At 43.4% G+C, this 20,217-nt stretch overlaps 1 protein-coding gene across 4 annotated transcripts in view; it reads left to right on the top strand.

The window, feature by feature from the left end:
- The first annotated feature begins 1,091 nt into the window (after positions 1-1,091).
- Positions 1,092-20,217, top strand: part of LOC137542242 (protein 4.2-like) — a 104,134-nt gene continuing 85,008 nt past the window's right edge. The window contains exons 1-3 of one of the 4 annotated variants that reach the window (XM_068264012.1): positions 1,092-1,171; positions 15,047-15,232; positions 18,472-18,705. In XM_068264012.1, the coding sequence (XP_068120113.1) occupies positions 1,156-1,171; positions 15,047-15,232; positions 18,472-18,705 (436 nt within the window). In that variant the 5' untranslated portion in view covers positions 1,092-1,155. Of the gene's footprint in view, positions 1,172-2,298; positions 2,444-15,046; positions 15,233-18,471; positions 18,706-20,217 lie in introns of those variants that run through there. The other 3 variants (XM_068264009.1, XM_068264011.1, XM_068264010.1) reach the window with 3 other exon arrangements.

The raw sequence follows: 20,217 nt of genomic DNA, 5'->3' as shown, positions 1-20,217 counted from the left end.
CCTAGGGTGACAGACCTGGACCTAAGCTTATATAGATATATCCTCTTGAGCGATAGGTACTGCAGTTCTGCACAGGGGAGAACGAACAACCGTGCAACACATGACAGAATAGCTTTCAGAGGGTGAGGTAAGGAGAGGAGCAATGCACTCAGTCACTGCCATTGCATAAAGATCAAGCATACTGGATCTTTTAGCAACCTCAAGGACACGGACACTAGATTCTCAGCCCTGAAGCTTAAAAGTGTAACACCACTTTTTGTTTAATTAAAAAAAAGTCTTTACCAGATCAGTTAGGCTTCATTCGCAATGATGGAAAACTTCCAAAAACTGCCCCAAAAATTCCCATAAGGCCCAAATGCAATTAACTTTTTCTCCTGTGTTTACTCTTAGGAGATAATTTTTCATCTTTGATTTAAAATAAGTTTTTAGCACTTAGCAATGGGAAAAGTACCAAAAAGGAGGTGAAAAAGTACTGTCAAAATTATTTTGAGTATTTATTTGCTTCCTGGTGGTTTAAAAGGCATTTTATTTACAAGTTGTGAAAATATCACCTAGGAAAAAACTCAGGTGAAAACGTGAATTGCATATGGCCCAAGGACTCTTCCCCACCTCTGGTGCCCAGGAGGAGATGGGTGCAATACAAAGAGGGATATTATGGTGCTATCAGGTCATCCACATAATATTTGAATATTGTTTGAAATCTGACTTTCCCATCAGGTACTCACATTTCTCCATTTGTGTAGAGCAATAAGAAGCAGTGGTGTCTAATTGAATATCAAAAGTTTGCTTTCTTAAAACAGAAAGAATTTGCGATAATTCAGGTTGGAGTGAGCTTGAGCTGTCTCCCAGGGCAACACTGTTGAATATATGCAAATTAACCATTGCACCCTTAGAAGCTAAACACACCTCCAGAACCGCTGGAATGCAATGATGTTGTTGTTTCTTAGCATTTTAGTAAGGGGGCTTTTAGGACCATTGTAGCCCCTCACACACTCCAATGAGTTCTGGTTCACCATGAGCTTGCTGATTAGTCTGTACCTACTAATTGAATATATTTCTGTTAGGGTTCCCAGTCAGTTGCAATGAGTAAAGGTGGTAGATCAGCAGGTTTTCAAACGTGCAAGAATATTACAGATAAAGAACAAATTAATACAGATGAAGAAAATAAGGGGTAAGAAATTATATATTTTACCGAATTATCTGAGTGGGGGAGGTGTTTATTCGGTCCTTTTATTATTATCACTCCTTATTATTATAATTTACTGTTACCTTTTGGGCTTTTAAAGAGAACATGTAAGAAAAAAAAATTCCCCTGGGTGGTACTCACCTCGGGAAAGGGAAGCCTCAGGGTCCCAATGAGACTTCCCCCTCCTCTGTAGCTGCAGGCAATCCAGCGCTGGCTCCCCCAAAGTGTCCTGCAATCCTCCCTTGACAAGCCTGACAAGCGCTGATTTATTTACCTTTCCTGGCTCCAGCGGGGGCGCTGTTGCGGCTCTCAGCACGGAGATAGACAGAAATAGCCGATCTCTGTCGGGTCTGCTCTACTGAGCAGGTGCAGGAGACTTGTGCAGTAGAGCGGGACGACAACGATCGGCTATTTCCGCCTATCTCCGAGCGGAGAGCCGATACTGCGCCTGCACTGGAGCCCGGGAGGTAAATATTTACATTCCCGCTGTTCGGGGAGCTTTATCGCCGCCGCCATGGGACTGAGGAGGTGGGGGGGGGGGGGGGGGGGGGCTGCCTCAATAGGATCTGGAGGCTTCCCTACCCGAGGTGACTACCCCCCAGGGAGGTTTTTTTTGTTACAGGTTTTCTTTAATAAATCAGCCCCTGTCTCTATCTAGACTGTTGATATTTTTTGTTGATTCTCCCATGAGGAAATGGACTTGTCCAATTCCTGTCAGCTATTTGCTATCTACTGTAAGTGACAGCAACATATGAAAAAAAGTGCATTTTACTCTGGGAGAAATTTACCATTTTAATTGTATGTATTTTTAATTGTGCAATTGTTTGTTACAGTGGACCTTTAATCCAGTAATTTCTACGTCCGTCAATAAAAGTTGTGTGAAAGCTGAAGAGTTGACAGCTCAGTGTATGAACGTTATGTATACATGATGTTATGCAAATGGGTTAGGCTTGTGTGACAAACAAGAAGAGAGTGTCAAAGTGTCCTCTACAGCTGTTAATGCTCACTTGTGCTTCTTTGAAAATTTGAAATAGAGGTTTCCCTTCAGATGCATTTATGAGCTACTGCCACACCCAAGGCACATTACTGTCACATAGCCTGCCATGACGAGGATGTTGTAGTGACAGATAACACAATTAACACAGTGCTACAGGCTGATAACAATATAGGGAAATCTCCACGGGTTCCTAGACCACTTTTCAATAAGCTGTAGCTCAACAGGTACTGGCTGGACTTCTACTGGAACCATGAAACTAGGTAAGCGGTTTGCTGTTACCAGAATTTAGATTGGGTAGAGTGAAATTAACTATGTAGAAGATTGTTTTGGCTTTATTAAATAATGCTGATGTTTTCATCCTTGTTCGCTTCTTTGTGAGGCATGTGTGAAAACAATTTGGGAATTAAATTTCCCTTTCCAGTTAACCATATGCCCAACTACTTGAACAAAAGTGTGTATAAAAATTGTTCAAAACTTGTTTGCCGGTGAATAGTGGTGGCAATAGTCATATATCAGTTTCCACTAACTAGAAGGAATTTGTTGTTACTTGCCAGTAGACTGGTGTTTGACATATTTTGAAATTCTTACAGTATTTAAAGGGAACCTGAAGTGAGGAAAATTATTTAAAATAAACACATGACGTAGCTGCAAATGAAGATTACATACTAACCTCACCGTCAGTTCCTCTCAGAAGCTCACCATTTTCTTCTTACAGTGATCCCTTCCAGTTCTGATAAGATTTTGTCAGAACTGAAATATACCAGTTGCTGTCGGTTATACATCAGAAGCTGTCAGTTACATCTGAATGTGCAGGGTAATGGCCATGTTTCCCTATGGCTCAAGTGGGTGATATTACAGTTTAACAGTGTGCTGACCACGAAGCTGTTAAGGGGTAATGGCCATTTTTAAAATGGAGGATGGAGAAATCCATTGATCACAGTGGACACATGGGACGCAGGAGAGGAGAAAGCGAATGAGGAGTAGATTACACAGGAGGATGTAAGTATGACCTATGTATGGTTATTTTGACTTTTTATTTTCAGTTCAGGTTCTCTTTAAGAAACACGTATACCCTTCTGTTCACTGGGGATTTGCAAAGTCAGTTTGGAAAAGATCAGTTATTTTTTCGTTGAGCTAATTAGAGATGAGCTCAAATTTCATATAGTAGTAATTTTGATGCAAAATTCGCAATTGAGATGTGAAATTGTAATGTGCCGTGTCAAACAATTTTTCAAAAAGAATTCCACCTGTAATTGTAATTTTGATGTGTCATTCTGCAAAATTATGACTTTTCAATGTACATAGACTTCAAAGCATTTATGTAAAAAATGTGTTTTCTCATGTCCATATGAAATTGTGCGTGACTTGTGAAAATTATGCAAAATAACAATTACCCATGGAATCTTAATTAAGATCAAGAATATATTTCCTAAAATGATGGGAAAATTCATGACAGTAAAGTTACCCATTACACTAGAGCATGGTTGGGCAAACTTTTTGACTCGTGGACCACATAGCAATCTTAAATTTGACAGGGGGGGCCAGACCAGTGTAAGTAGCTGAAGTGCTCCCCCACCCCAGAAGCCAAATATGCCCTTAGTCTTAGTTTGGCCCCCGGTTCAGGTAGCTGATGTGATCCCCTCCCCCTAGTCTAGATAGGCAGGTGTGCCATCAGTATTAATTAGCCCCTCCCACAGTGTAGGTAGGCAGGTGTGCCCCCAGTATTTAGTAGCCCCCTTCCACTTTATAGGTAGCCATGTGTTCTCCCAGCATTAGCCCCCTCTCCAGTGTAGGTAACCAGGTGTGCCCCAGTATAAGTAGCCTTTCCCCAGTTTTATCTAGAGAGGTGTGCCCCAGTATTAGCAGCCCATTTCAAAATGTATGTTGCCAGGTGTGCCCCAGTATTAGCAGCCCATTTCAAAATGTATGTTGCAAGGAAATGAGCAGCGCTACTTAAAAACAGACTAGTGCCTACCTGCAAAAGAGTGCAAGCCCCACTTGTGGGGTCGAAAACACACCGAGCATACACATGACCTGTCTACCACTAGAGGAGGATGTTGGTTTCCATTAACAGCTTGCATGCAACCTATTAAGTACTCGTTCCTCCCACTGCGAAGAAGTCAATCCTCCATGGGAGGGGCCTAACACTAACTAAATCCTAACCTATGTATATGCATAGCCTGGGTGCGGCTAATAAAATAAAATCGAAAATTGAACATTTGTATGTTGCCAGGTGTGCCCCAGTATTAGCAGCCCGCTCCACAGTTTAAATTGGCCGGTGTGCCCCAGTAATAGTACTATTAAAGTAGACCCAGAAATATACATAATTGGCAGCATTTTCAACAAAATGCACATAATGGGACAGTGTTTCCCCACAAAAATTAACAACAACGCCGCAGCAGTTCCCCCTCAAAATACACATTATGCATCAGCATTTCCACCCAAAATGCACATAATGGGACAGTGTTTCCCCACAAAATAAACAACGCCGTAGCATTTCCCCCTCAAAATACACATTATGCATCAGCATTTCCACCCAAAATACACATAATGTGGCAGCGTTTCATCCAAAATACACATTATGCATCAAAGGGAGAGAGAACCGAGAGCCCGATATGGTGTAGTAAGTTTAGGCAATTGGTATAATGAAAAAGGAGTAAAATTATACTCACAAACCAGGGTTACCTCCAGGTAACCACTGTATAAGCAGGTGGGGAGTTTGACCTGTCCCCACTCAGGATTAAAAAGTCGTTCTCTGTAGACAAGAAAAAAAGGGGTATCCCCCTCCACCAAGGGTGGATATATAGTACAATGTAAGTTGAACAGAGGCGCCAAAAGGAAAAAAGCAGTAGTTAAAATATTAAAAAATAGCTGAGGAGGCTGTGGTGGATCCCCCCCCTCCAAGCAAACACAAAAAAACTGTGCAATATAACCAGAATACATTTATTGGTACACTCCAGGGTATAGATATACTAATATATATATATACTAGTATATCTATACCCTGGAGTGTACCAATAAATTTATTCTGGTTATATTGCACAGTTTTTTTGTGTTTGCTTGGAGGGGGCGGATCCACCACAGCCTCCTCAGCTATTTTTTAATAATTTAACTACTGCTTTTATCCTTTTGGCACCTCTGTTCAACTTACATTGTACATTATGCATCAGCATTTCCACCCAAAATACACATATTGTGGCAGCGTTTCCCCAAAATACACATAATTCGGCAGCCTTTTGCACTAAATACAAATAAAGCTGCGCTGTTTCCCCCAAAACACACATAATACAGCAGCTTTTCACACAAAGATGCAGCAACATTTTGCACAAAATACACAAAACATGGCAGTGTTTCCCACAAAATACACATAATGCAGCAAAGTTTTGCACAAAATACAGATATGTGGCATTGTTTCTCATAAAATACACATAATGCGGCAGTTTCGCAAAAAATACACATAATGCTGGAGAGTCTCGCACAAAATACACATAATGCATGTTATGCGCAAAATACACAAAACAATATGAAGCAGCATTTCATACATCAGGCAGTGTTTCCTTCATAAAAAAATATTGGGCAGAGTTCCCCTTTAATGTGACAACCCCCCTCTACCCCCAGTTAGTGCCGCCTTATATATCTGGTGGCACCTGAAAATAAAAATCTAGTATTCTCCTTATTAGTATTCTCCTAGTAGCCTCCAAATTTCACATGCTGACAGGAGCTTCAGAGTCTAGCACTGGAGACACAAATAGACTATAGTGCTGGGCTTTGGATGCCATTTTCCCATAGCCCTTCTGCCGGAATCTACAGAGACTCCCGCAGCCTGCAAGTGGAGAGATACGGCCAGTGAACTGGTGAGGTGTACGTGGAATAAAAAAACGCCAGTTCACCTACTGGGGGCAATATCCGCGGCACTGTATCTGACCCTGCATCGGCAGGCTGGATGAAATAACCCAATGGGCCCTGAATGGCTCTCGGACCATAGTTTGCCCACTCCCGGCACTAGAGCTACAGTTTTGATTTAACTGACAATTGATTTCCTGCTGGTAATTTTCCCAGTTTCTGTACTTTACTTGTCTTCATACGTGGTGCCTGCCTGCAGAAAGACTCCTCCAGCAAGAAATGGCAGAACTCAGCACACATGTTGTGCCTGTTGCATAGAAAAGAGAACATATATTTCTTATTCATCATAATGTTTTTTCTTTCTTTTTTTTTTTTTTTTGATACTTTGAGGCCCCTTTTACTTTTAGGGCCTGTGTTGCTCAGCATTTTGCTTCCCTGCCACATTCCTGCCGCAAGGGCAATGCAAGTCTACAGAGACTTGCACACTTTGCAGATGTGTCCAAGCTGCCGCATTCTCGTCTGCAGTGTGTTTCCGCATGATCCTTTCCTACCACATGGATTATGCAGCAAAGCAAGTCAATGGGTGACACAGTAAGTGTAAACGATTAGTCAGAGGTGTGACTCGTATGCACAGACTAACGGGAATCCCATCAACATACTTCTTGTACATTACATGAGTGGTCGAGCAGGGGGGTTGGTAGGTGACGCTATGCCTATGACCCTGTAACTGCACAGCGGCACAGGGTGATATGAAGGCTGGTTTGTGTGGGATGAAGCAGTACTGTGAAACCAGCCTGATACAACTATTTGACAAACCCTTTTCTGCATTTTTGAGTATGAATTGGAATGTAGCAAAAAAAAAGGGAAAAAACCTTAATTTTAATATTTAAATCTATTTATATTTTCATTTTTGTTTATTTTTTATTTATCTATGTTATAAGTTTGTAGAGTTAAAAATAGCAATACACTGTTAGGTTAGTGGTAGATTATGTAAACAATCCATAGCTATCTGATAACGATCTATTACCTGGTCTACCCCCTTACACCCGTTGATATTAGACAAGATTTTGCCAAGCGGATCAGTCAAAAACGGTCTTATCACTCCACCGACAGCTTGTACTCACGTGCAACTGTTGACAGAACAACCGCACCGTAGGAGGGACTGACGGACCCATCGTTTGAAGAAGTACGGCATGTGTATGCGCCTTAAGCTTATACTGCTGCATGGCTTGAAAAGGGATGTGTGGTCTGGGGATGAGCTGTTCACAACCAGGTTGGAGTTTGACATTTGCTATTTCTGGCATTTAAGCTGAATTTTTTTTCCTATTCACTGAGGATTTTGTACCATAAATTTAGTGCATAACAGGTTACAATACAGCACTAGTTGCCGGCTTGCCCATGCAGTACCACAGACCCGATCAGGCTCTGCTTTCTCCACCAAAGCCCCACTGGGTCTGTGCTACTGTGCATGAGCGAGCCATATGCACCTACGCAGTAGCATGGACCCGATGAGGCTTGGCGTTTTCTGCCGAAGCCTGAGTAAGTCCTTACTGTTGCACAGGAGCAGTGCGGCCGTGTGGCTGTGAGCCTCGGAGGTCTCAGCACTGGAAAAGCCTGACATAGGATGATGGGGGAAGTCTCTGGAGGATCCTCACAAGTTCACTTAAAGGGATACTGTAGGGGGGTCTGAGAAAATGAGTTGAAGTTACCTGGGGCTTCTAATGGTCCCCCGCAGACATCCTGTGCCCGCGCAGCCGCTCACCGATGCTCCGGCCCCGCCTCCAGTTCATTTCTGTAATTTCTGACTTTAAAGTCAGAAAACCACTGCGCCTGCGTTGCCATGTCCTCGCTTCCGCTGATGGCACCAGGAGCATACTGCGCAAGAACAAAGACCATACTGGGCTTGTGCAATACACTCCTGGTGACATCAGTGGGAGCGAGGATGCAGCTGCACAGGCGCAGTGGTTTTCAGACTTTAAAGTCTGAAATTCCAGAAGTGAACCGGAGGCGGGGCCGAAGCATCGGTTAGTGGCTCCGTGGGTACAGGATGTCTGCGGGGGGCCATTAGAAGCCCTGGGTAAGTTCAACTCATTTTCCCCCGACCCCCCTACAGTATCCCTTTAAATAAAGTGCTTAGTTAGTGTAGCTATATGACTTATGGTCAATTGTGAACAAAGTTTTCACTGAGAGACAGTGGTGAAATCCAAAAGGCAGCAAATGCAGTGTAGTGATATATCACCAATCAGTCTCTTGGAAGTTTAGAATAGGTTTATTTACTGTGCAGGAGACATACACTGACTTATAGCAACAGTGGCATAGCAGTAGGGGGTGCAGAGGTAGCCACTGCATCGGGGCCCAGAGGGACCCTCCCTCAAGCACAATATTAGCTCTCTATTGGTCCTGTGCTGGTAATAATCACTTCTATAGATGCTCTGAATAGTAGTAATCATTAACAAACTGTCCCCCACCCCCTTCTTGCACCTCTGACACTGTGGTTGTCTTTGGCAGGTTTTGGTGCACCGTATCAATTTGTATGTGGGCCCATAGCTCCTTAGCTATGTCACTGTATAGCAATGTCTGCCCAAGGAAGGATTGGACTAGACAGATATACACATATAAATTACAGATTATAATTATTCAGCCAACCTTAAAGAGAACCCGAGGTGGGATTTATGCAGGAGAACAGAGGCGCCAAAAGGATAAAAGGAAGCTAAATGAGCTTAAAAACCAAATTCTTGGTAAATAGAGGAGGTAGTGGTGGACTTACCTCCTCCAAGTAGACACTCAACGACTGTAGTAAACACAGTCAATATATTTTATTTATGAACTCCAAATATGCAATGCGTTTCGCAGGTTTGATCCCGCTTCATCAGGCAAAAACAACGGAGCAATAGCATATGTGGTCAGCAGAGGTGCCTGGCTCTTCTACTGACCATATATGCTATTGCTCCGTTGTTATTGCCTGATGAAGCGGGATCAAACCTGCGAACGCGTTGCATATTTGGAGTTCATAAATCAAATATATTGACTGTGCTTACTACAGTCGTTGTGTGTCTACTTGGAGGAGGTAAGTCCACCACTACCTCCTCTATTTACCAAGAATTTGGTTTTTAAGCTCATTTACCTTCCTTTTATCCTTTTGGCACCTCTGTTCTCCTGCATAAGGGTTGAACCCCCTTTTTCTCATCTACAGAGAGCGACTTCTTATTCTTGAGTGGGGTCAGGAAAATCTCCCCACCTGCCTTTACAGTGGTTGCCTAATGGTAACCCTGGTTTGTGAGTATTAATATTTACTCTATCTAGTAACCATTTACCAGTACATATTACACTATTGGAGCTCTTGGTGTTTCTTGTTTTTATCCCGAGGTGGGATTTAATTACGTTAGTGGGGCACAGAGGCTGGTTGTGCACACTAACACTAGCCTCTGTTGCCCCATGGTGTGCCTCCAGGACCCCCCTGCGCGCCGCTATACCCTCCGCAGTGCAAGCGACACACAGCGTGTCGCCAGCACAATGTTTACCTATGCGGTGTCAGTCAGCGCCGCTCCCCCGCCTCCTCTGTATCGGCGCTACCCGCCCGCGTCCCTTCCCTCCAATCAGCGGGAGGGAAGGGACGCGGGCGGGTAGCGCCAATACAGAGGAGGCGGGGGAGCGGCGCTAACAGACACGGCATAGGTAAACATTGTGCTGGCGACATGCTGTGTGTCGCTAGCACTGCAGAGGGGATAGCGGCGCACAGTGGGGTCCTGGAGGCACACCATGGGGCAACAGAGGCTGGTGTTAGTGTGCACAACCAGCCTCTGTGCCCCACTAACATAATTAAATCCCACCTCGGGTTCTCTTTGACCACTAGTTGGGTCCTGACATATCTCTTATCTACGTATTTGATAACCAATATGTAATAGATTGCGGAAAAGCTGCCACGCGGACTGTCAGCGAGGCGGCTGGTTCCGCATTCAGCTCAGCGGTTTACAGGCGGCGGCGTGCGTCTGATGTGCATTCTAGTGCACCCAGATTGAGGAATACGTGCATGCACGCTGAGAGGCGGAACCTTTATGACAAACGAAGAGGGATCAGCTGACCAGGTTGGTCAGCTGATCGCAGAGCGGGCGGCTATTGGTTGATCAGTGATGGGTGGCGGCGGGGAGCGCCGCTCTATATATAGTGGCTGGTCAGTCTCAAGTTGTCTGCCGTTGCGAACACTTACGTGAACGCACTCAGACCATAGTCAGATCTCACAGTGTGTTAGAACCAGGTGCCCCTGGGGATTCACACTGAGCCAGATTACTACTGTGTTATTTACTATTGTGTTATACTTCAGACTAGTTCCAGGGTGTTGAGACCACGGACCTCACACCCAAGACTAGGGATACTGTGTTACTATTGTGTTATACTTCAGACTAGTTCCAGGGTGTTGAGACCACGGACCTCACACCCAAGACTAGGGATACTGTGTTACTATTGTGTTATACTTCAGACTAGTTCCAGGGTGTTAAGACCACGGACCTCACACCCAAGACTAGGGATACTGTGTTACTATTGTGTTATACTTCAGACTAGTTCCAGGGTGTTGAGACCACGGACCTCACACCCAAGACTAGGCCTTGTTTGATATCTGTTATGACCTATTGCTTTCCTGACTCTCCTTCTGCTTTCTGATTCGGTACCTACGCACATCTGATTACCTGTTGCCAACCCTGCCTGTCCCTGGTTACCGAATCAGCCTTCTGTCTCTGTACCTTATCTGCTCGTGTGTTGCCGACCTGGCCTGCCCGACCTTGCGAGTTATCACTCTCTATTGAGGGATTAGTTCTCAGTGCTGCTTGTGACGCCCACCTTCTAGGTGTCACTTAGCCACAGGGCCTTCCTGCTATTCAGCCTGGGGCTCCACCCCTTTGGAAGTTTCAGGCTGCTGGAAGGTCTTCACACTTCCCAGAGGGAGGTATTTCTCATACAGCCAAGGACCACCTGCTCCTCGGGTGGTCCTACTCAAAGTCATTACTGTTGCACCAAACACTCACACTATATAGGTGTCCAGAGGTTAGTCATACTTGTATTATTGGTGATTCTGCAGATCATCCATAATCGGGTATATAGCTGTATTGCTGGTGATGCTGCAGATCACCAATAATCAGATTCTCTCTGGGTGTTGACACCGATTGTTACACAATAATGTATAAATGTATACATGAATATCTATGAATATCTTAGTAGTTAGAGACACTGAAGCGAATAAAAAAATTATGATATAATGAATTGGTTGTGTAGTACGGATATTTACTAGAACATTAGTAGCAAAGAAAACATTCTCATATTTTTATTTTCAGTTACATAGTGTTTTTTTGTAACATTGCATCATTCTCTAATATTTGCAGTTTACCCACTACTCAGCATTCTAAATGATTTTACGGAGCAGGCCAGTGAACTATTGACCCCTTCTCTGGAGAGAAAAAGAAAATACAGTGACTGACAGTTGAGATAACAAGCTTCAGAAGACAGAACTCTCTGCGACTTTGAAAGTCGTGGAGCTCTTCGCACAGATAACAACTGGAGTTTCTTAACTCTTCCTGTACTGGAAACAATATTAGACTTATGTCTCTGCTCCTAGTGTTTTATTTCTTAGCTGTACTACACATACAAATCATTATATTATATATTTTTTGTTGCTTCAGTGTCTCTTTAAGCTTGTTATGGTGGCTGTATAGTGTAATGGTTAAGGGCTCTGCCTCTGACACGGGAGATTAGGGTTCAAATCTCGGCTCTGCCTGATCAGTAAGCCAGCAGTTATTCAGCAGGAGACCTTAGGCAAGTCTCCCTAACACTGCTACTGCCTATAGAGCGGGTCCTAGTGGCTGCAGCTCTGGCGCTTTGAGTCCGCCAGGAGAAAAGCGCGATATAAGTGTTTGTCTTTGTCTTTTTGTTAGTCGTGAATTATTGCATAGGTGTTTGTATGTACAATAGTCCATTTTAACTCCAGGTTAGCTAGTCTAATAAGATACACTGTGTTGTCTTTTATCTACAAGACAGCTAAACAATCCCCAGCTGCACATTCCAATCCTGTGCAGCACTGGGTCCCTGGTTCGAATCCCAGCCAGGGCACTATCTGCAAAGAGTTTGTATGTTCTCTCCGTGTCTGCGTGGGTTTCCTCCGGGTACTCCGGTTTCCTCCCACATTCCAAAAACATACGGATAAGTTAATTGTCTCCCCTTAAAATTGGCCCTAGACTACAGTACTTACATTACATAATATAGACATATGGCAATTGTAGGGATTAGATTGTGAGCTCCTTTGAGGGACAGTTAGTGACAAGACAATATATATATATATATATATATACACTGTACAGCGCTGCGTAATATGTCGGCGCTATATAAATACTAAATAATAATAATAACTCTGCTTCAGCAGTAATTTTACATATCTTTTTAAATATGCCCTACCATTGTCTAAATCACAAAGGAGGGTCACACTTCTCCTCTTCCTTCCTAATAAGATCACCACACATGATCAATTAAGGTGGCCATACACTCGTTAGATTAGCAGCAGATAGATCATCAGATAGATTTCTGATCTATCTTATGTGTTTAGGAATTTTTTTTACTAGGAACAGATTTCCAATAGATTTTAGTTTGAAATCTATTGAAAATCGATCTGATGGCATTTTTTTGCCATCAGATCTCCATTAGGGCCAATGCAAAATGATAAGCCATCTCAACAGATCGACCTAGATTTTCCAGCATGTCAGATCGATTGAAATCGATCGAAATCGGCTGCAAATCAATCAATTGGTCAATCGATTTGCAATCGATCGGACGCTAATCAGCTCAGTGTATGGCCACCTTTAGACTAAAACTGCTAATGAGCTATTGCAATCAACATGCCTGATCAATGAGCTTTCAATCAATTTTGGGTAGTTTATTGACTGCAAGTTTGATCAGACATGTGTCAGTCAAGCAGCAAGCAGGTGCTGGAAGGAGATATGTGGTACTGACGGCCATGCAGCTTTGTACTGCATAAAGAAGGATAAAGATAGACAGTCAATCACTTTTATTCATTTCTGTAGAAAGCGGACAAGGTAGAGAGTGGACAAGGCAGTGTATCAATCACTAATACCTGATGGACTCTCATTTGGGGAGTGACCATTTGTCATATTAACCAGTAATAGCTTAAAGGAAACCTGAGATTGGCTGGATAGAAAAAAATTACACAAAGCTGGGGCTTCCCCCAGCCCACTCCAGGCTTATCGCTCTCTTGCTACCTACGCCGCCTGGATCCTTCGCAATTCTCCCCGGAAAGTCATTCGGTCTGGGGTGGACAGGGCAGTTTCGGCCAAGCCACGCCATGTGTGTGCCCCCATCGCTTCTGTCGCGTTCTGCGCCTGAGCAGTATTACTGTGCAGGCGCAGAATGCTCCCAGCAATGGGAGCATGACTGGTGAGCATGCGTGGCCGGGCTTCTCCTGCACCGACTGGCCCCCGACTTTAGGGCTGTACGGGACAAATTTGGAGGATCCAGATGGCGCAGGAGAACAGCAAGGGGGCAATCAACCCGGAGTGGACTGGAGGAAGCCCCAGGTATGCATAATTTTTTTATATCCATCCATCTCAGGTACACTTTAAACCCGATGGCCATCTCTTACCGTTATCAAAATATGCTTCAAAACTTGATGCCAGTGCATGAATTCTGAAATATGAGCTACACTGATTCATCCTGTTAACATATTTACATGCAACTCATGTAAAATTGACAGAAAAGTTCAAACATGCCTAAAGTGACATGTGATAAATATATACACATATTATACTAGCCCTACCAAGAAAGGCCCCTTTCTATTTTCCAATACTGCAAGAGTTAGAAAAAACTTCTGTTTTCTATGCAAAAGAACTTATTAAATAGTTTGTCTAATTCAGTCCAAGTTTCCTGAAAAGTACATAGAAGCCAAAAGTCTGATATCTGTCAGGGAGAGGGGAGATAATAAGGTTTTAGTAGAGGAAAGCTCAAAATGTACCTGAGATGGGGATTAAAAAAATAAAAATATATATATACATACCTGGGGCTTCCTCCAGCTGGATCGCTCCCTTGCTGCCATCCTCTGCTTCCTAACCGCAACTGGCCCTGGTTAGTTGTCCAGTCAGGGCCAGTCGGCACAGGTGCTCCTCCGCTGCGCTCCTGCCACAGTACTACTACACAGGCGCAGTTCACACCATATGATGTGAATGCGTGGGCACGAGCGCCGTGCATGCGCAGGACAATTTTACCACCTTCATGTAGTGTGAGGTCCAACAGCTTTTGAATACTATGAACATATTGTGTAGGTAAGCTCTCATAATGCATGGAAGTGTAGAATTGGCCAACTGCTTTCCAATCAAAATTGAATGTGTGTACCAAGCTTTAGAACCCCTATGTAGTTATTATTGCTCTGTCTCAGTTTCTGTCCTTGGGACCATCGTTGTTCATATTCAAGCCATGGGGTGGTGTGAAGGTCTAATGCTGGGTACACACGTTGAGTTTTCCCGCTCGATTCGCGGGATCGAACGGATCGATTCGATTATTTCAAACATGCTCGATTAAATTTCGATCATTTTTTTCATGTTAAGTATGCAAAATCGACAGCAGGAATGATCGAAATCCAATCGAGCATGTTTGAAATAATCGAATCGATTCGTGAATCGAGTGGGAAATCTCAACGTGTGTACCCAGCATAAGGGACAGGAAATGGTGGAGCATCTCCCCAACAGTAATAAAACCTAAGACTATCCAAAACTAAAATATTTCTCCCAGGCATTGGTGGAGTTTGTATTCATTCTCTGTTGGGTTACGTACAATGAAACCCGAGGAATGTGCATAACTTCTTTTATATGACAGCGACAGCTTTTTTCCAATAACATGAAGAGAAAGTAAAAGAATAAGCAGCACATCTTAATGAATCAACCCCTACATGAGAATTATTGATGCTTCATAAAATGTTTGTGGTTTTCTATGAAGATACAGCTCACATGCATTGTGATTTTATACATCAGATCTGCCCCCTGTAAGATGTGACCTTCTTGTGACAAGAAACAACAGTGACCATCGAACCATTGGCCTGAGCAAAGAGGCCCGCCTGTTCCTGAGACGAGGACAAGAATTTACCATCACTCTGCGATTTCAAAACCAAACTTTACGTCAAGAGGATCTAAGCAAATTCAGTCTCATAGCAGAGACAGGTGAGATGGATCCTGATCTCAACTAATAACTTACTGTATGATCTTACTGGATTTGGTGCCATGGTATTTTGGTGCTGGAACATTCCCTGGGCTAACCAATTATGGGGCACAGAAGAAAGCAGTGAGAACGCTACCAAACAGTTTGGTTGCATTCATACTGTGCACATTGTGTAATGCACGTGCTATAATGTGTATGAACTGCAATGGACATGGTACATGTTATACCATACATGTAAATTCAAAGCCTGCATGCAGCGAGTTAGAATAATGCAATCCGTTACAATGCAGAGATGTGAACATGTCCATGGAATTGTATGGGCAGTGAGTTGACCTGCAGAATTAAAGTGAACCAAGCACCATTTTTAGCACCTAGGGCCTCTCAATAGCACATTAACCACTTAAAGTGATCCTTAAGCCAACTGAAAAAAATGAGATTTACTCACCTGGGGCTTCCCTCAGCCCCCAGCAGCCGATCGGTGCCCTCGCAGCTCCGCTCCGATGTCCCAGGACCCGCCGGCGAGCACTTCCGGTTTGGCCGTCACCGGCCGACAGGCATGGGAACGCGAGTGATTGTTCGCGTTCCCAGCCTGTATATCGCCCCCTATGCTGCTATTGCGACCAGCTGGCCGCAATAGCAGCATAGGGGGCGATATACAGGCTGGGAACGCGAACAATCACTCGCGTTCCCATGCCTGTCGGCCGGTGACGGCCAAACCGGAAGTGCTCGCCGGCGGGTCCTGGGACATCGGAGCGGAGCTGCGAGGGCACCGATCGGCTGCTGGGGGCTGAGGGAAGCCCCAGGTGAGTAAATCTCATTTTTTTCAGTTGGCTTAAGGATCACTTTAAGCCCGAAGGGTTGAAATTTTTTTACATCCGAGCAACTTTCACCCCCCATTCATTTGCCAATAACTTTATCACTACTCATCACAATTAATTGATCTATATCTTGTTTTTTCCGCCACCAATTAGGCTTTCTGTGGGTGGTATATTTTGCTAAGAGCCACTTTACTGTAAATGCATTTTAACAGGAAGAATAAGAAAAAAATTGAAAAAATTCATTATTTCTCAGTTTTCAGCCATTATAGTTTTAAAAAAATACATGCCTCCATAATTAAAACTCACGTATTGTATTTGCCCATATGCCCCGGGTATTTCACCGTTAAAATTATGTCCCTATCACAATGTATGGCGACAATATTTTATTTGGAAATAAAGGTGCATTTTTTCCGTTTTGCGTCCATCACTGTTTAGAAGCCCATAATTTATTAAATCATATTGATATACTCCTTTGACATGCATATTTAAAAAGTTCAGACCCTTAGGTAACTATTTATGTTTTTTTTTTTTTTTTTTTATTATTGTAATTTTTTTTTTTTTTATTTAAACTTGTATGTGGGTATTTTTTGGTGTGGGAGGTAAACAGGGTTTTTTTTTTAATATATTTATATGTTTATTTTTAAAACTTTTTGTTTTAGGTGTAATTTGCTATTTGGCCACAAGATGGCCAGAATCAAAAAGTCCTGGAAGCGATCGATCTCGCTCCCAGGCAGAAGAAAGGAGACCAGAGCTCAGAAAAGCCGCAGCGTCTGAAGAGACGCTGTCGGCTTTTCTCCGGGGGGGTCCGATCAGCGAAAGGGATTTATAATCCCTTTCACTGATCGGTGGGCTAGCGGCCAGCAGCGGGGGCGCGCACGGGGGGGCCCACGGGAGCGTGCGCGACCCGCGGGAGTGCGCGCAGCCCAACTGGACGAGAAATCTCGTCCAGTTGGGCTTAAGTGGTTAAAAATGCATGTCAACAATGTGTCTCATTATTTAAAAAAACCTTCCATATTACCTTTTATTTTAGCTGAGGTTGTATTAGCCCACTTTAGCCGGTCTGCCTGGCCACATACTGTAGGTTTCAGGCAGCTAAGGACTAATTTAATTATTTTATTGCACACATTGGCGAGCAGTAAACAATACCTTGCTTTCATCAACAGAGGGGGGTAGATGACTGCTTAGTTTATCCAGAGGGAAGGTGTGAAGATAGCATCTGTGACTTCTGTAAATAAAGACAGCAAAAGGGGAGGGGGGAACATGGCAGCTCCAATAGCTATTAGAAACCAGTTGAAATTCCAGGAAAGAAAAGGTGCTTAGTTCCCTTTAAGGTTGCCCAATCTACATGGTATAAATAAAAATCTCTTTTATCACCCATAGCAGGATATTCTTACTACAGAATTTTAGTCTGTGTGTCTGATATTGTGGTGAAACCCCTCCCACTGTGTGATGTCATGACCATGGTCCTGACTGTTTGCTGTCTGTGAACCTTATTGCATTGTGGGAAATGACAGCTGTTTCCAACTGCCAAGCAAGCAGTATCTCCTTTCACAGACATCACCTCACAGAACTTAACACTGACTAAATCGTTTATAAATTAATATTGTAAAAAATAAGCAATTTTATTCTTTATGTTAAGTTCACACTACACAGTTCCTCTTTAATGTTTCAAGGCTAAGGGGAAAACCCCAGTAGAGGGCAGATGAAAAGGTGGTGGAGGGAGATGATGAGAGAAGAAAAGTGATTTCATTGAGACAAACAGAAAGAAGTGAGGGAGAAGTTACACGTGAATTGGCTGGGTGATGTCAATATAGTATGGTGTGCTGAGATCTAACATCTGATTGCACTGATTTTGTCTTTGAAGTAGGTGGCTATGTCTTGGGCAGAGAAGGTAAGAGGAAGGGGAAGGCTGTAGAATTGAGTAGGGAATCAAATGTGGCAAAGAGGTGCCATGGATTGGAAGTGGAGAGGTAACTACAAATAATGCCTCCCTTCCCTGTAAAACTTTGAAGAGGTCCAGCCATTTACCCTTTCTACCCCTGGTGATCCTCACAGCCACGGGCCTCATCTTGCAAGGGTCAACAAAAATGTGTAGACATCCTAATCTTCAAACTTATAACAAGTGTAGCCACAAAAGCACCTGCTCTGAAGGACTGACGTCTTTATCAGAGGGTTTGAAGTAGTAGTTGGGGGTCTCCTTACAGCTCTGGTCCCCCTGCAGTTGCAGTGGCTGCTTAACCTGTAGTTACGCCCCTGGTTGGAAGTTTGGAAAGATTCAAACACATAAGTATTTTTGTCCCCAAGATCTAACTCTACTTGGCCCCTATTTATTTAACTTTTCTTCTGCGTTTTCTAAAATAAATTTACCAATAGTTTTTTTTTACCAACTTGTTTCAGTTTAAATTTCAATATATTTGTTTCAGGTCCGAAGCCTTCAAAACACAATGCAACAAAGAATAAATTTCCCATATCCAGTCTTAGCGACCGAAACACCTGGAGCGCCAGAGTAGTTGACTGTGAGAAAGGATTATGGAAAGTATCTGTCACGTCACCAGCAAATGCCATCATTGGATACTACACACTGTCAATCAAACTTCCTGGAGGATTAACAAAATATTTGCTGGAATTCATGATGCTCTTTAACCCTTGGTGTGAAGGTAAGTGTAAAGGTCGGAATTTATTTGTCATTCACTTCTTTGAAATAAGATTATTAGTAAGACTTCTGCAGTTGGCAAATGACCGACAGGAAAAGTCTCCATTCTGGACTTGCATCATGGGATACGTAGTTAGCATTTTTATGTCATGAGTTACTCGTTAGTTTCTTCTTTTAAATCTCTCAGGGGGAGATTTATCAACGCATTACCGATTTTCTTCTTAATCTGTTCTAACCAGCAGGGAGAACAGTTCTGCATGATAATAAGAACCTCCTTAAATCCTAGGTAATAGTGGCAATTTAGCATGAAGTTCTAGAGCTGCACTACAGTTAAGAAAAGTACAAATCCAGCCCTAAACTGGTGCAGATTAATAAGTGCTTGATAGCAGTTCTACAGGTGTAGAACTGCAGGATGGACATGATTGCAGAGTGCAGGCTAGACATGATTTGTGATGTGCTCCTCCCCCCTGCTGTATTCCTCCTCAGAGCCTGCTGCTATTATTATTATTATTTATTTATATAGCGCCAACATATTCCGCAGCGCTTTACAAAGCACAATAAGACGACAAGGGGAACATAGATATACTAACAAATTGTAAAACAGAGTTCCAAGCAGCACAAATATTGTGACAAAAACAGTAAACATTAGGAGGAGGACCCTGCCCTTGCGAGCTTACAATCTAATGGGTAGTGAGGGACACACTAGGTAAGGGGGTGGAGAATGGATGAGGCAGTGACCCTTTGCCTCTGATTACATTGTGTCAAATAAGTAAATAAGGGCTATAGAATTGTATAAGCTTGTCTGAAAAGGTGTGTTTTAAGAGTGCGTTTGAAGATGTCCAGGTTTGGAGCATGACGTACAGGCTGTGGAAGAGAGTTCCAGATAAGAGATGATGCTCGTGTAAAGTCTTGGATGCGAGCATGAGAGGAGGTGATCAGCTTAGAGGCCAGGAGAATTTCTTGGGAGGAGTGGAGGTTGCGGGAGGGACAATATCTTGAGATTAGTGATGAGATGTATGGAGGGCACAACTCATGGAGGGCTTTGTATGTTAGAGTCAGGAGTTTGAACTGGATCCTCTGGGTAATAGGTAACCAGTGGAGAGAACGGCACAGTGGGGCTGCATCGGAAGAGCGTGTGGAGAGGTGAATGAGGCGGGCCGCTGAATTTAGAAGGGATTGGAGAGGTGCTAGCCTTTTTTGTGGTAGCCCACAGAGCAGGGTGTTGCAGTAGTCTAGGCGGGAGATGATTAAGGCATGTACAAGCATCTTGGTGGCCTCTTGTGTGAGGAAGGGACGGATCCGGAATATATTTTTGAGCTGGAAATAGCAGGTGGTGGTTAATGAGGTAATGTGAGGCTTAAAGGAGAGCTCTGAGTCGAGTATAACCCCCAAGTAGCGGGCCTTAGTGGTTGAGGTTATTGGGGTGTTGTCAACCGTTATGGTTGCAATTGGTGGGGGTGTAGATAGCAATGGTGGAAAAATCACAATTTCCGTTTTACTCATGTTGAGTTTGAGG

Source organism: Hyperolius riggenbachi, chromosome 12 (genome assembly GCF_040937935.1).
Source record: "Hyperolius riggenbachi isolate aHypRig1 chromosome 12, aHypRig1.pri, whole genome shotgun sequence".
Taxonomy (NCBI): domain Eukaryota; kingdom Metazoa; phylum Chordata; class Amphibia; order Anura; family Hyperoliidae; genus Hyperolius; species Hyperolius riggenbachi.
Note: the sequence above shows the minus strand (reverse complement) of the source record. Positions and strands in the feature narration are given on the sequence as shown.